At 40.9% G+C, this 16,122-nt stretch overlaps 2 protein-coding genes across 12 annotated transcripts in view; one reads left to right on the top strand and one right to left on the bottom strand.

The window, feature by feature from the left end:
- fip1l1a (FIP1 like 1a (S. cerevisiae)) overlaps window positions 1-1,378 on the top strand; it is a 120,031-nt gene extending 118,653 nt beyond the window's left edge. For 5 of the 6 annotated variants that reach the window (XM_043690917.2, XM_043690936.2, XM_043690953.2 and 2 more), the window contains one exon: window positions 341-1,378. In XM_043690917.2, the coding sequence (XP_043546852.2) occupies window positions 341-488 (148 nt within the window). In that variant the 3' untranslated portion in view covers window positions 489-1,378. The remainder of the gene's footprint in view (window positions 1-340) is intronic. The other variant, XM_043690926.2, reaches the window with a different exon arrangement.
- A 152-nt stretch (window positions 1,379-1,530) lies between these two features.
- The window catches only part of lnx1 (ligand of numb-protein X 1), a 217,848-nt gene continuing 203,256 nt past the window's right edge, over window positions 1,531-16,122 (bottom strand). For all 6 annotated transcript variants that reach the window (XM_043690856.2, XM_043690849.2, XM_087988144.1 and 3 more), the window contains one exon: window positions 1,531-1,740. In XM_043690856.2, coding sequence (XP_043546791.2) covers window positions 1,605-1,740 — 136 coding nt within the window. In that variant the 3' untranslated portion in view covers window positions 1,531-1,604. The remainder of the gene's footprint in view (window positions 1,741-16,122) is intronic.

Raw genomic sequence — 16,122 nt, forward strand, 5'->3', positions numbered from 1 at the left:
CAAAAGGCCACTTATACTCCACTACATTGATTAATTCCCCAAAGTTGTGTAGTATGTCTGAGAAAATTGTAGGCAATATGACAGGATTTTCTAATTGCTTGTAAACCTGTGAATAAAATACAAATTCAAGCTGCAAGTCAGGAACATTTTCAATCAGTTACTTAGTTTGAACCATGTTCCACACGTCCAGTTCTAAATTTTTTTGTTGTCTGTAATCTGAAATCTGTGGATTTGAAAAGCTATCCTAACATCTTGTAGAGATTCTGATCTGTGAAAAGTGATTTGGGAAATAGATGTTGCTTATAACAGACCAGTGACAGTAACAATTGCTCTTCCATAGCAGCAGCAGACGGCGCCATGATAGTGAAGAGGTGGATGGCCATAAACGACACAAACACAAGAAATCTAAACGAAGCAAGGAAGATAAAGAAGCCAGTGAAGAAATTTCCCAGGAACCAGAGCCCAGTGAGGCTGCTGGCAGTAATTAAATCTCTGTTTTCTTACCTATTGGTTATAATGCTGAGATTGGAATGGAAAATATTGGAAATGCTTGAAATTCGTTCAGGTAATGGTGATCTACTAAATAGAATTTCTGCAGAAGTCAGAAATTCATAATTATTTCAAAGGACTGTTGAAGTGTTGGTGCTTTTTAGCATCTACTATGTTATTAAAACATAATTACAATGCTTGTATTAGTTTATTGAAGATTAATAAAATTTGTTTTTTTTGTTTAAAAGCTGGTCATTGTACTTTTAACAACTGTAAATAGGAGACTTAGTATTCCTGAAGATTCTACACGGGACACTTCTATTTTACAGTACCAGTCATTAAGTATACTTGTTATTTGTCCTTGCTGGATTCTTATTTTCTCCAGACATATTTGTGTGGGGTCTGTATCCACCCATAATAGTAATTTTTTTTATTTCATGCAAGCTGATTAAGTAAATATAAAGGTATTGCATTTCCTGTTTTTGGGCACACTTCTTTTACCTCCATTAGTTCAGTATGTATCTGAAATCTCTCTGACTTAATGTATGTATTGCACCTGTTCTGTTCAACTGAGGAGTCAGTACTAAATAAGCATCAATGAATATCTGAACTTGTTTCCTGAAAGTACAAGTTGATTATGGCCACCATATTTGCAGCACAGGTACTTCAGATATTTCAAAAAAGTTAATTAAGATGTGGTACGATTTACTCAAGCTATTCTTTCAACGTTTTTTTGTAGTTAAGAAACATACTCATTATTAGTCATTGACATCTGATTTTACTGAAAGTTTGCTATAACATTTGAAGTATCAGTTTAAGAAAATCCATTCACCAAAACTTGTGTATATTTCAATCCCGTTTCAACTCGATTAAAATTGGATGAACAAGATGCATTTGAGTTCCTTAATCAATTTTAAATATCCAACGCCTATGAGTGCTTAAACTAAGACTTTTTTTCAGAATATATAATTTAAATATCAAAGAAACTTCAGAAAATGCAAAGTAAGCTTTATAACTTATCAGAGATATATAAAGCCATTTCAGTGTTATTGCTTCTATGCTGAATTAGTAGCCTTTTATGTAGTTCTTTTCATGACAAGTTGGTATAACCTAATCTATAGGTGGCTGCCAGGCCAGGACACCACGGTGAGTATAACCTTTCCTCTCGCTTCCTTGAGCATCTTCACTAGACATGGATGACTAATTCCTGACGTACTCTTTCCATTGATGGCCAAAATCATATCTCCACACCTGTAATGACAAAACAGTATGAGTCATGCACTTTAAATAAATTTATAGTAATTAACCAAATCAGTCACAAACCAACAATTTCAGTGGATATTGTTTCCCCATAGTACATATGTTTCCAGTTCTGATAAGGAGGTAAATTTTCTAAATTGTCAAATTAGGTGTATGTGCCTTAAAGCAAATGATTGAAGAGAGCACTCATGCATATCTCTACCACACTATTAATTCTTTATTATGTAGCTAGTCCTTAAACATTGTCCTGGTCTGGCTGATGCTCTGTAACTTGTGTTTTAAAAATATTCTTCCATTTCCATCTCCATCTCTGTGACAAGGTCTTTCCAACAAAATATTATTTTGAGAGCAATGACAATATCTGGCACAGCGGTTGAGACAATCGACAACATTCTAGATAATACAGCCCACAATATAATCTTCAAAATAAATCAATTTACCCTATTTCATAATGTTAACGGATCTTTTAAATAGTTCCAGGATCTAGATCTGCATGCTGCTTAAAAATACATTAATCTTCCTTGAGTCTCTCTGTCTACTAAGGTTAGTTGAAATCCATCTATTATATGTTGAGATGCTTTGTTTATGGATAAATAGAATAACAGGCAAGGGGGAAGATATTACTACTTTACACCTTCAGTGCTGGAGGTACTACAACAGTGTTGAGAATAAATCTACGTTCTACTGTGTACCCCTCTTTCATTTCAGCATTTCACTGTTCTAATTGTTAGACAGGCCGCTTGGACTTAATCATGATTATAGTTTCCATTATGTGAGGCATTGCATGGATATTTGGAATGTTGCCAATCTAAACTCATGAGGTTTAGTAAAGGGGTGTAAATAGTGATGATTAAAATTCCAACTATAAAATCACATGGTGATCATGTTAATAAATGCACACATTCAATTTCTAAAAGGTGCTGAGTGCCGTTAAGCTGAATTAAGTTTAAGAATGGATGCTGCTGAGTTAGATTAATTACCTCATTTTAGATACAAATTTAACATTTCCTTCCAACTTTTTCCTTCTGAATAGCCATTGTATTTTTTAAAATTTCATCATGAGATGGTGGGCATTGCTAGCTAGGCCAGCATTAATTACCCATCCCTAATTGCAGAGTCAACCATGTGTAGATCAGCGCAGGTGCACATTTTCTTCCTCAAAGCAATCAGAAGGGTTTTTACAGCAATTAGCAGTGATTACCCGGTTTCCATTAAGCAAGCTTTTTATTCCAGATTTCTTATTTAGTTTGATTTAATAATACAATTGAGGTGTTCTAGATCAGTAGCTAAACTTGGATCCAACAATCTTCTCCAGTTCCTCAATTACTTTTGTCAATAATTTTAGGTGTAAGGTGAAATAATAAGCAAATTTTTTTTCCTCTTGCATTGTTCTTTTCTTGATACACCCACTTGTAGTTTCGGAAAATAATTAACCAGAGTAAATTATTTAACCACAAGATTGTACGTTTTCTTACAATGTAGAATTATTTTTGCTACATTCTTTTGGCGCTGCATATCTCATTTATTAGAAATATTCTGTCAGTTTGATGTCATTTAGTGTCATAGTGGCTCAGTAACAACATTTGCCAATGATGCAGAAAGCAATTTGATTCAGGCAGTGTAGTAAAACTAGAGAGATTTATTTTTCTTTGCCTGGTGCTGAAGTCAATGAATTTTAAGATCAGATAGGATATATAAGAAGTGAATGATTCACTGTGGTCCATTTTACAAGATCCAAGTTTGAACTTGCACCAGAAAGCATAGACTTATCCCACTCAAACTAGATACCATGAGATAAGTTAAGTAGTGCTTAAGAGTCATGCATCATCCTTAAGCTAAGTTGTCAACCGAGTTTTTGTCTTCTATTCAGGTAAACCTAAGATTCCACAATACTATTGGAATAGGAAATACTTTTTATCCTGGTATCCTTCAACCCTTGTCCATAATCACCAAAAAGCTCTCTGATAACGATGTAATGGATAATTTGTGGGGCCTAGCTGAGTGCAAATTAACCCTTTTTATTACTTTTGAAGTTATCGGCAAATATATTTGCTGTGAAAAACTTTGGAATGTTCTGTGAATATGAAGGGTGTTAATTTATTTTTTTCCTTTTACCTGACAGAACTTATCCTTCTCTAAATGAGCAATGTCAGATGACATCTCCAGTACCTTTGCTTTTGTATGGTATTTATGACAATATTTTTTCTTAAGACCTAGAAAACTAGTCGACACCTTAGATACAAATATGTGCAGAAGAATAAATTACTCTCCCACTGCACACTTCATAGCCCTGTATCTAAAACAGCTCCATTGAATCTTAACTTTTAAACATTTCAGTTTCTTCCAAATATCTCACCCATTCATATGAAAATGAATGGTGTGCCACAGATCAGTGCTGGGGCCACAATTATACCTAGTATATATTAATAACTTGGCTGAGGAAAGTGAATGTACAATAGCCAAATTTGTCAATGACGAAAAGATGGGAAGGCAAGTGCTGAAGTTGACACAATTTGCAGAGGGATATGTAAGTAGGTTTTTTTAAAATTCACCATTGGGATGTGGACATTGCAAAGACAAGTAGGGACAGGCAATAAATGCTGGTCAGCCAGCAAAGGTGGTGGTGAGCTGTCTGTAAGGTATCATTCCATCAGTATGACTGTGTCAGGCTATTGCTTGACTAGTCTGTGAGACAGGGTTTGGATTAGAGTGGTGCTGGAAAAGCACAGCAGGCCAAGCAGCATCCGAGGAGCAGGAAAATCGACATTTCAGGCAAAAGCCCTTCAGCAGGGCTGAAGGCAGGGAGCCTTCAGGGTGGAGAGATAAATGGGAGGGGGATGCGACTGGGAAGAAGGTAGCAAAAAGTACAATAGGGGGATGGGGGTGGGGATGAAAGTGATAGGTTAGAGAGGAGGGTGGAGTGGATAGGTGGGAAGGAAGATTGACAGGTAGGACAGGTCATGAGGATGGTGGTGAGCTGGAAGTTTGGAACAGGGGTAAGGTGGGGGGAGCAGAAATGAGGAAATTGGTGAAGTCCACATTGATGCCCTGGGGTTGAAGTGTTCAGAGGAGGAAGATGAGGCATTCTTCCTCCAGGCGTCAGGTGGTGAGGGAGCGGTGGTGGAGGAGGCCCAGGACCTGCATGTCCTCAGCAGAGTGGGAGGGGAAGTTGAAATGTTGAGCCACAAGGCGGTGGGTTAATTGGTGTGGGTCTCCCGGAGATGTTCCCTAAATCGCTCTGCGAGAAGGTATCCAGTCTCCCCAATGTAGAGGAGACCACATCGGGAGCAATGGATACAATAAATGATATTGGTGGATGTGCAGGTGGAACTTTGATGGATGTGGAAGGCTCCTTTGGGGCCTTGGATGGAGGGGAGGGAGGAGATGTGGGTGCAGGTTTTGCAGTTCCTGCGGTGGCAGGGGCAGGTGCCAGGAGGGGAGGGCGGGTTGTTGGGGGGCATGGACCTGACCAGATAGTCACAGAGAGGGAATGGCCTTTGTGGAAAGGGGTGGGGAGGGAAATATATCCCTGGTGGTGGGGTCCATTTAGAGGTGGGAGAAATGTCAGCGGATGATGCGGTTTATACGAAGGTTAGTAGGTTGGAAGTTGAGGACTGGTGGGGTGGGGGGGTTCTGTCCTTGTTGCGATTGGAGGGATTGGACAGTTCTCCCAATTCTGGTACTAGCCCCCACATATTAGTAAGGAGGACTTTGCAGGGTTACAGTGCTTTTTTTTTCTACTTCCAAGGTGTATGCCAGTGGTCTATCTGGTTTTATTGCTTTGTTGAAATTTTGTAGCTCCTCAACGGCTTGCTCTGTCTTTCAAGACTGCAGTTGAGAGTAAATCACATTACTGTGGGTGTGAAGTCACATGGAAGCCAGACCAGGCGAGGACAGCAGATTTCCTTCCCAGATGGGATACATGGTCATCAATAGATTCTTAATTCCATCTACAGTGGCTGAATTTGAACCGATATCTTTAAAGAGTTTCTGGATTAGTGGTCTAACTGTATCACCACTAGGCCATTGCCTCCCCTCCATATGTCAGGTACATATAATTATTAAGGAGAAAGTGAGGTCTGCAGATGCTGGAGATCAGAGATGGAAATGTGTTGCTGGAAAAGCGCAGCAGGTCAGGCAGCATCTAGGGAACAGGAGAATCGACGTTTCGGGCATTAGCCCTTCTTCAGCCCTTTCCTGAAGAAGGGCTAATGCCCGAAACGTCGATTCTCCTGTTCCCTAGATGCTGCCTGACCTGCTGCACTTTTCCAGCAACACATTTCCACATATAATTATTAGGCAACTTACTGCAATTTAGCACTGGAATGTAACCTTCACCATTGTGGTGGAGTTGAGCATCTTCAGGAGTAGAAAGAGAGGGGTTTTGGCTGTTTTGCATGATGAGTAGAATTTATGACACTTTTCTGCTGAAGTCTGAAACTAAGAGTCCTCAGTTTGTGCTTGGGTTCAGTTTTTTTTAAGAAGGGCTTGCTAGGTTTGATACTGATATTAGTGTGTAATGAACATGAAAAAGTACAATCAAGTGTTCAGAATTGGTATTATTCAAGTACAAAGAGCAGGAATCCTAGAGTGATTTAATTAACAAAATAGGGATGACAAGTCCAGTGATGCTGCAGCATATGGGAAGCTGCTGGCCTCCAAGGTGTTTGACACACCACTTGCAGCTAAAACAACTTCTGCTCCAAGCTGCTGACACTGCACCACTTTACGGTGGGGAAAGTTACCTGGATATTGATCCAATAGGCGGCCACACCCCTTGGATTAGAAACTTCAAACTGTGATCAAGGATAGGAGTCTGAATTGTAGGTGAGACAGGTTTGGGGAAACAAGGGACAGTGCTCAGAAATTTAAAAATGCAAAAGGAATATCTCTTAAATGCAGATAGTATTTAGAACAAAATAAGTGAATTATTAGCACAAATACAGGCTCATGGCTATGGCCATGTAACAACTATACAGATATAGTTACATCCTTTGATGTAACTATAATCAAAGTTATAGAGATATAGAAGGAGATCAAAACTGGGACCAAAATATTCTATTGTATTGACTTTTCAAAAGGAGTAGCAGCAAGGGAAGGTTAGTGAGGTAGATGTTAACACAAGATAGAGTCTATGATTGCAAGAAATAAACAGGCATTGGATGATATCGCATCCATATGGATCAAGGTAAAAAATAACAGAAAAAAAAACAGTATAGCGTAGGGACAGGCCCTTCAGCCCACCAAGCCTGAGCCATCTCTTTATAAAGACATCAAGTAAAAAACTGTTACCTTTATTCAGTCCATACCTCTCTATTCCCTGTCTGTTCATGTATCTACCAAGATGCCTTTTAAACATATCTGCTTCTACAATCTCTTCTGCCAGTGCATTCCAGGCACTTACCACCTTCTGTGTTCAAAAAGAAAGCATACCTCTCACATCCCCTTTGAATTTTCCCCCTTTCCCTTAAACTTATCTCTGGTATTTGACATTTCTCCCCTGGAAAAAAGATTCTGACAAACCATTCTATCACTCTGATAATTTTGTAAACTTCTATCAGTAAACCAAGTTTGTCCGATCTTTCTTTGTAGCTAATATCTTGAAAGCCACGCAACATCCTGGTAAACCTTTTCTGTCCCTGCTCCAAAGCCTCCACATCCTCATAGTGTGGTGACCAGAACTGTCTACAATATTCCAAATGTTGCATTGACCTGTGGAACCAATCTGAAGCCCATTTAACCTTCACTATTCCATTCTTGTCCATATGCCTATCCAATGACCATTTAAATGCGCTTAACGTTGGCAAGTCCGTTACTGTTGCAGGCAGTGTGTTCCATGCCACTACTACTGAGTAAAGAAACTACTTCTGACGTCTGACCCATATCTATCACCCCTCGATATAAAGCTATATCCCCTCTTGCTAACCATCGCCATTCGAGGAAAAAGGCTCTCACTGTCCAACCTATTTAACCCTCCGATTATCTTGTGTCTCAATTAAGTTGCCTCTCAAGGCTGTTTTTGTTAGATAGAAGGTTAAGTCCCTCAGCCTTTCCTCATAAGACCGTACTTCCATACCATGCAACATCCTAGTAACTCTCCTCTGAACCCTTTCCAAAGCTTCCACATCCTTCCTATAATGCAGTGACCAGAACTGTATGCAATACTCCAAATGTGGCCCCAGCAGAGTTTTGTACAGCTGCAGAATAACCTCATGGTTCTGAAACTCAATTCCTCTACTAATAAAATCTAACACACTCTATGCCTTCTTAAAGGCCTATAAATCTGGGTGGCAACTTTCAGTGATCTATGTACCGGAACATCAAGGATCTTACCATTACTCTGCATTCCTGTTGGTCCATCCAAAGTGAATCGCCTCGCACTTTTCTCCATTTGCTACCTCTCAGCCCAGCTCTGCAATCTCCCTGTAATCTACAACATCCTTCTCACTATCCACAACTCTACTGACCTTCGTGTCATCCACAAATTTACTAACCCATCCTTTTATGCCTTCATCCAGGTCATTTATAAAAATGACAAACAACAATGGACCCAAAATAGATTTTTGTGTACCCTACTAGTAACTGAACTCCAGGATGAATATTTCCCATCAACTGTCACCCTCTGTCTTCTTTCAGCTAGCCAAACCGCTAAATCATCATCAATCCCATATCTCAGTATTTTGTGCAATAGCCTACCGTGGGGAAACTTATCAAACGCCTTACTAAAATCCATATACACCACATCAACAGCTTTACCCTCATCTACCTGTTTGGTTACCTTCTCAAAGAACTCTAAGGTTTGTGAGGCACAACCTACCCTTCACAAAACCGTGCTGACTATCCCTAATCAACTTATTCTTCTCTAGATATTTATAAATCCTATCTGCTATAACCCTTTTCAACACTTTACCCACAACTGAAGTAAGACTCGCTGGTCTAAAATTTCCAAGTTGTCTCTACTCCCTTTGAATAAAGGAACAACATTTGCTATCCTCCAGTCTTCTGGCACTATTCCCGTATACAATGACGACAAAGATCAAAGCCAAAGGTTTGGCAATCTTCTCCCTGGATTCCCAGAGAATCCTGGGATAAAACTAATCCAGCCCAGGGGACTTATCTATTTTTACATAATCCAGAATTCCTATCACCTCCTCCTTATGCACCTCAATCTCATCTAGTCGAGTAGCCTGATTCTCAAAATTGTCCTCAACCATATTGTCTTTTTGACAGTATTCACACTGGAACAAGTATTTAGCACTTCCCCTATCTCCTCTGACTCTACACACAACTTCCCACTACTATGTTTGATTGGCTCTAATCTTACTCTAGTCATTCTATTATTCCTGATACAGCTATGGAACACCATTAGGGTCTTCCTTGATCCTATCTGCCAATGATTTCTCATGTCCCCTCCTGGATTTTCTTAGCTGTCTCTTTAAGTTTTTCCTGGTTAATCTGTAACTTTCAAGCGCCCTAACTGAGCCATCACATCTCATCCTAACATAAGCCTTGTTTTTCCTCTTGAAGAGAGATTCACCTTCCTTAGTAAACCACGGTCCCCACGCTTGACAACTTCTTCCCTGCCTGACCGGTACATACTTATCAAGGACCCCAGTAGCTGGTCCTTGAATAAACTCCACATTTCAATTGTGCCCATCCCCTGCAGTTTTCTTCCCCATCCTATGTATCCTAAATCTTGCCTAATCGCATCATAATTGTCTTTCCTCCAGCTGTAACTCTTGCTCTGCAGTATATATCTATCCCTTTCCATCACTAAAGTAAACATACTTGTGGTCACTATCACCTCTATCACCAAAGTGCTCACCTACTTCCAAATCTAACACCTGGCTGGGTTCATTACTCAGTACCAAATCTAATGCAGCCTCGCCCCTTGTTGGCCTGTATACATACTGTGTCAGGAAACCCTGCTGCACCTACTGGATAAAAACTGACCCATCTGAAGCACCTGAACTATAAAATTCCCAGTCAATATTTGGAAAGTTAAAGTCCCCCATAACAACTACTCTGTCACTCTCGCTCCTATTGAGGATCATCTTTGCTATCCTATCCTCTACATCTTATTTGGAGGCCTATAGAAAACTCCCAAAAGGGTAACCTCTCCTTTCCAGTTTCTAATCTCAGCCCATACTACCTAGGTAGACGAGTCCTCAAACATCCTTTCTGCAACTGTAATACTGTCCTTGACTAACAATGCCACATCACCCCCTCTTTTACCGTTTTCTCTGTTTTTACTAAAACATCTAAATCCTGGAACCTGCAATAACCATTCCTGTCCCTGTTCTACCCATGTCTCTCAAATGGCCACAACATCAAAATCCCAGGTACCAACCCATGCTGCAAAATCACCCACCTTATTCCAGATGCCCCAGGTGTTGAAATAGACACAATTTAAACCACCTTCTTGCGATCTTGAAATCTTAGTTCTGACTTCACTACTCTCATCCTACCGCGTGGGCGGCACGGTGGCACAGTGGTTAGCACTGCTGCCTCACAGCGCCAGAGATCCGGGTTCAATTCCCGCCTCAGGCGACTGACTGTGTGGAGTTTGCACATTCTCCCCGTGTCTGCGTGGGTTTCCTCCGGGTGCTCCGGTTTCCTCCCACAGTCCAAAGATGTGCAGGGTTAGGTGAATTGGCCATACTAAATTGCCCGTAGCGTTAGGTAAGGGGTAAATGTAGGGGTATGGGTGGATTTCGCTTCGGCGGGTCGGTGTGGACTTGTTGGGCCGAAGGGCCTGTTTCCACACTGTAATCTAATCTAATCTAATCTAATCTAATCCTCCCATATACTCGAGCTACAATGTCTGTTCCCACTCCCCTGCTGAATTAATTTAAACCCACCCAAAGAGCATTCACCCATCTGGTTCAAGTGAAGATCATCCTGTTTGTAGTGGTCCCCCGTGCCCCAGAAAGAGCCCCAATTATCCAGGAGTCCAAAACCCTCTTTCCTACACCATCCCTGTAGCCACATGTTCAACTCCTCTCTCCCTATTCCTTGCTTCGTTAGCACAAGGCACGGGCAACAAACCAGAGATAACTACTTTGTTCTAGCTCGAAATTTCCACCCTCACTCCCTGACTTTCTGCTTTAAATCCCCATCTCTCTTCCTACCTATGTGGACCACGACTTGGGGCTGCTCCCCCTCCCCCTCAAGGATCCCCAAAACACAATCAGAGTCATCACGAACCCTGGCACCTGGGAGGCAACACACCAACCATGAGTCTCTCTCATTCCCACAGAACCTCCTATATGTCCCCCTAACTATGGAATCCCCAGTGCCTAATGCTCTGCTCCTCTTCCTCTTCCCTTCTAAGCAACAGGGATTGACTCTGTTTCAGAGACCTGTGCCCCATTGCTTATCCCTGGTAAGTCATTCCCCCCAAACAGTATTTAAAATGGTATACTTGTTGTTGAGGCAAACAGCCACAGGGCTTTCCTGCACTGCCTGCCAGTTCCCTTTCCGTCACCTGATGGTAACCCATCTACCTTCTTCTTGTACCTGAGGTGTGACTACCTCCGTGTAACTTCTCTCAATAACCCCCTTCACCTCCTGAATGTCCGAAGTTCATCCAACTCCAGCTCCAGTTCCCTAGCGCTATTTTCGAAGAGCTGGAGTTGGGTGCACTTCCCACAGATGCAGTCAGCAGGGACACTACTAGTGACCCTTACCTCCCAAATTCTGCAGGAGGAACATTCAACTGCCCTAACCTTCATTCCCACTATTCTAAATTCCCAACGATACTACTGAAAAATTAAATAAAAAAGAAATTAAGAAACTAGTCACCTTACCAATTGGTGCATAGAAACATTTTTTGGTTAGAGGAGGAGGAGGAGGACGGGTGGGAGACACTACCTGAATAGTGTTTCGGGTAAAACGATTATCCAAATATAAAGGCTCACTCATCCAGCACTCCCGTGCCTGCTCCTGCTCAGTGTGCGCTCTGCTTATTTACAAGGTAAACCTTTATATCTTTCAAAAACTTACTTTCCTGTCAGGCCTCTGGTCCTTGCTCCTTCCGCTCCAACTGCCACCGATAAAAAGTGAAGAACGCTGAACTCCTGAAGTAAGCTTTTACATCTTTTAAAATTTACCTTTCCGTCGGGCCTCTGGTCCTCGCTGTCAGTTAGGTCATATGACTTGCCAATATACTTCATGCCCCAAATGATGAAGGTAAGCATGTCATACGCCTTCTTGACCACCTTATCTTCTGTTGCCACTTTCAGGAACTGTGGACCTGTATGCCCTCGATCCCTGTTTTTGAAGGTTCTGCATTTACTGTATTCTTCCCTCTTGCATTTTACCTATGATAAGCGTAGTCTTCAAGTGATGCAGTTTGGAAGGTAATTTAAAATTTATGGAATTATGGTCATTGCTCTCAAAAAGCTCCCCCCACAACATGGATCACCCGGCAGGCTTATTCCTGAATACCGGGTCTAGTATGGCCCCCTTCCCCAGTTGGACTTTTACATTTGCTTCAAGAAACCGTCTTGGTCTTGCCTAACGAACAGCTTCCCCACCCCAGCTTCCTTCAAGTCCCTGGTGCTAAGTGAGTCCCAGTCAATGTAGAGGAAGTTACAATCATCCAACACAACACCCTGTTATTTTCACATTTTTCCAAAACCTGTCCACGTACCTGTTCCTCTATTTACCTGTGGCTGTTTGGAGGCCTGCAGTATAATCCTATCAGAGCAACTACAACATTCCTATTCCTGAGCTCTAGACAAGATGCCTTCCTGGCTTAGCCCTCCAAGTTGTCCTTTCCTTAATACAGCTGTGATATTCTGCCTAATCAATAATGCAACTCCTATCCAGCTCGTCTGAAATACCTAAATCCCAGAATGTTAAGCTGCCAGACTTGTCCCTCTCAGTTGAAAAGTGTGACACTGGAAAAGCACAGCAGGGCAGGCAGCATCCGAAGAGCAGGAAAGTTGTCATTTCGGATATAAGCCTTATATTCTGAAATGTCGACTGTCCTGCTTCTTGGATTGCCACCTGATCTGCTGTGCTTTTCCAGCACCACACTTTTCAACACCAACTTTCCAGCACCTGCAGTCCTCACTTTCTCCTTATTCCTCTCTCAACCAAGTCTCTGTAAAAACTACAACATCATAGAGCTTGGATATATAGCTATATATAAATATAGCTATGTTCATCTGCCTTACATTATCCTCCTCAAGTTAAAAACAAATAGACTTCAGACTGCCAATCCTGTTGTAAACAGTAACCTCTCCCTGTTTATTATTCCTTTTGGCATTTCTGGCCTTAGTCTCTAACTCCTCCTCAGTCATTTCACTTGCCGACATAGTGCTTTGGTTCCTGTACCACTGGCACACTAGTTTAAACCCTCCTGAGTAACACCAGTATATTGGTGCCCCTCCAACCAGTCGTCTTGTACAGGTCCCACCTGCCCAGCACATCCCAACAATCCACATAGCAGAAGCCCTCCTCCTTGCACCAGCTTTTTAGCCAAGTATTAAACTGTACTACCTTCCTATTCCTCGCCTCACTGTCATGTGACACAGGGAGTATTCCCGTGATAACAACCCTCGAGTTCCTGATTTTCAACTTACAACTTAACTCGCTGAAGTCCCTTTGCAGGACCTTGTCCCCTTCTTCCTGCCCATGTTGTTAGTACCAATGTGTACCACAACCTCTGGCCCTCTCAAGAACGTCCTTAGGTGTGACCCTCCCCGCCCCCACCCCCAACCCTGTCTATATTGCTTTCCACCTCTTGCATGCTTCTAAGTGTGTCCAACTGCCGCTCCAACTGATCCATGTAGTCTGACAGCGCTGGAATTGGACACACTTCCTGCAGATGTTTCCCACACTCTACAGGAGAAGCACACTACCCCACTGACTGCCATTTTACCCCCTAGCAACTATTTAATTAAAAATACATTTCTATTAAATTAATTTATAGGTAACTAGATGGTTCTTAGCATTAGATTCTTACTAAAATATTAATACATTCGTCTACAAACAACAAGATGACGACACTGGTAGCAGTAGTCTATAGACTCCTCATAGTAACTATATGGTGGGACAGAAAATAAATCAGGAGATAATGAGGCCACGTTTAAGAAAATAAAGGCAGTACACTAATCATAGGTGACTTTAATCTTAATGGAGATTTCAAAAATCAAATTGGCAAAGATAGCCACGAAGAGAATTCAGAGTTTACTTGGGCCAGTTCCACGCACAATATGTTGTCAATCTAATCAGGGATCAAGCTATTTTGAATCTGGTAATGTGTAATCAGGCATGTTAAATAAACAATCTCCTTGGAAACAATGACCATAATTTGGTATAATTTATCAATTCAGTTTGAGAGCGAGAAACTTGAGTAAGAAACAACTGTGCGAAAGTGAGTACTGCAGAAGCTGGAGATTAGAGTCAAGAGTGCTGGAAAAGCACAGCAGGTCAGCAGTATCCGAGGAGCAGGAAATTGACATTTCAGGTAAAAGCCCTTCATCAGGAATGAGGCTGGGAGTCTCTGTTGAACTCAACCAATGTAAAATTATATAGGGACAAGAGTGGACTGGGAAAGGAGTTCAACAGTAAAGATGACTGACAAAATGTCAAATGTCTAAGAAAATCGTTCATGAATCACAGCAAAGCTATATTCCAATGAGGAACAATTATTCTAGGAAGAGGATAAACCAACCATGGTTAACCAGGGAAGTCAAGAATAATATCAAATCGAAAGAAAAACATCGAATGTTGCAGAGATTATTGTTAAGTCAAAGGGCTGGGATAGTTCTAAAAGCCAACAAAAGATGATGTTACGTTAACAAAGAGGAGAAAACAAAGGGAAACCAGCAAGTAATATTAAAATGGACAGTAGAGCACCTTTAAGTATATAAAAGGAAGAGAGAGGCTAAAGTAAATATAGGCCCCTTTGACAATGAGGCTGAGGAAATAAAGCTGGAATGTAGCAGAGGAGTTGAACAAATATTTTATATCAATCTTTATGGTAAAGGACATTAATAGCATTCCAGAAATATTAAAACAAGAGGCTAAAGTGGGGAGGGGAATAAACATCGTAATAGTACTGGAGAAACTAATAGGGTGAAAAGCCAATAAATCACCTCAATCTGATGTGCTTAATTTTAAAGGAATTTCCAGGAAGCAGTAATCTGCCAAGAATCCTGAAAATCTGGAAAAGTCCCGGAGAAATGAAAACTGGCAATGTAACACTCTTATTCAAAAAGGAAGGGAGACAAAAGCAGATGCCTAAAGTCCAGTTAGCTTAACATCTGTTAGTGAGAAGATCTTAACATTATAAAGAATGTAATAGCAGAGAATTTAGAAATATGTAATATAATCAAGCAGAATACACATGGCTTCATTAAGGGGAAATAATGCCTGACAAATTTATGAATTATTTGAGGAAAGTACAAGGTGGATAGTTAAAGGGGAACCAGTTGGAAATCCAAATGTATTATATCAAAAGGCATTTGATAAGGTACCACACGTAAGGCTACGAAATAAGGTGGTGTAGGGAGTTTTGTATCTAGATGGACAGATGCTTGGCTAATAGAAGGTAGAGTTGGTGTAAAGGGGGCACTTTTAGGATGGCAAGTGCAACTAGTGGCATGCCAAAGGAATGATGCTGGGTCCACAATTAGTTACAATATTTATCAATGGCTTGAATGACAGAACCAAATGAACCATTGAATTTGCAGCTCTCAGAAAAATAAGTGAGAAGGCAAATGCTGACGATGACACAGTTCTACAAAGTGATATAAACAGGTTAAATGAGAGGACAACAATTTGGCAGATGGAATATAATGTGGGAAATTGTTAGGTTATGCACTTTGGTCAAAAGAATAGAAGGAATTTATATCATTTAGATGGAGAAAGACTGCAGAAACAGCAGCACAGAGGAATTTGGGACCCAAAGAGTTTATTAAAAGCAACCACTGAGAGATGAACAGTAGAAATGGACAGAGAAAAACAAAATCCATGTCAGTTGAGTACAGTTCATTGATACCAGAGTATGAATGGACAGTTGGTACAGAGTACGTTGGTCTCTGCTTGTGATGGCAACATTCTGCTCGCTAGTTGAAATGTTGGGTAAGTCTTCACTTTGGACAAACAATAATGGAAGACCACTTTCCATTTGAAGAGAGCAGCTGTCTGATTAGCACTGCTGCCTGTCCCCTGTCTACAAATATGTGTTAACATACTTTGCTTCTATGGACTGGCAGTTTACCTTATATCTATCAAGTATTTAAACCTTTCTAACTATTGAATACAGGACAGGTAGTTACAGTGTAAGGGTGGTTATATTCTCCCCTTGTCCATTTCCTACCTTTTTATTTACATAAATTAATACAAGTGCAGTGTTCA

Source organism: Chiloscyllium plagiosum, unplaced genomic scaffold (assembly GCF_037043375.1).
Source record: "Chiloscyllium plagiosum isolate Xiang-an unplaced genomic scaffold, Cpla_swu_hap1 HiC_scaffold_1, whole genome shotgun sequence".
NCBI classification, from domain to species: domain Eukaryota; kingdom Metazoa; phylum Chordata; class Chondrichthyes; order Orectolobiformes; family Hemiscylliidae; genus Chiloscyllium; species Chiloscyllium plagiosum.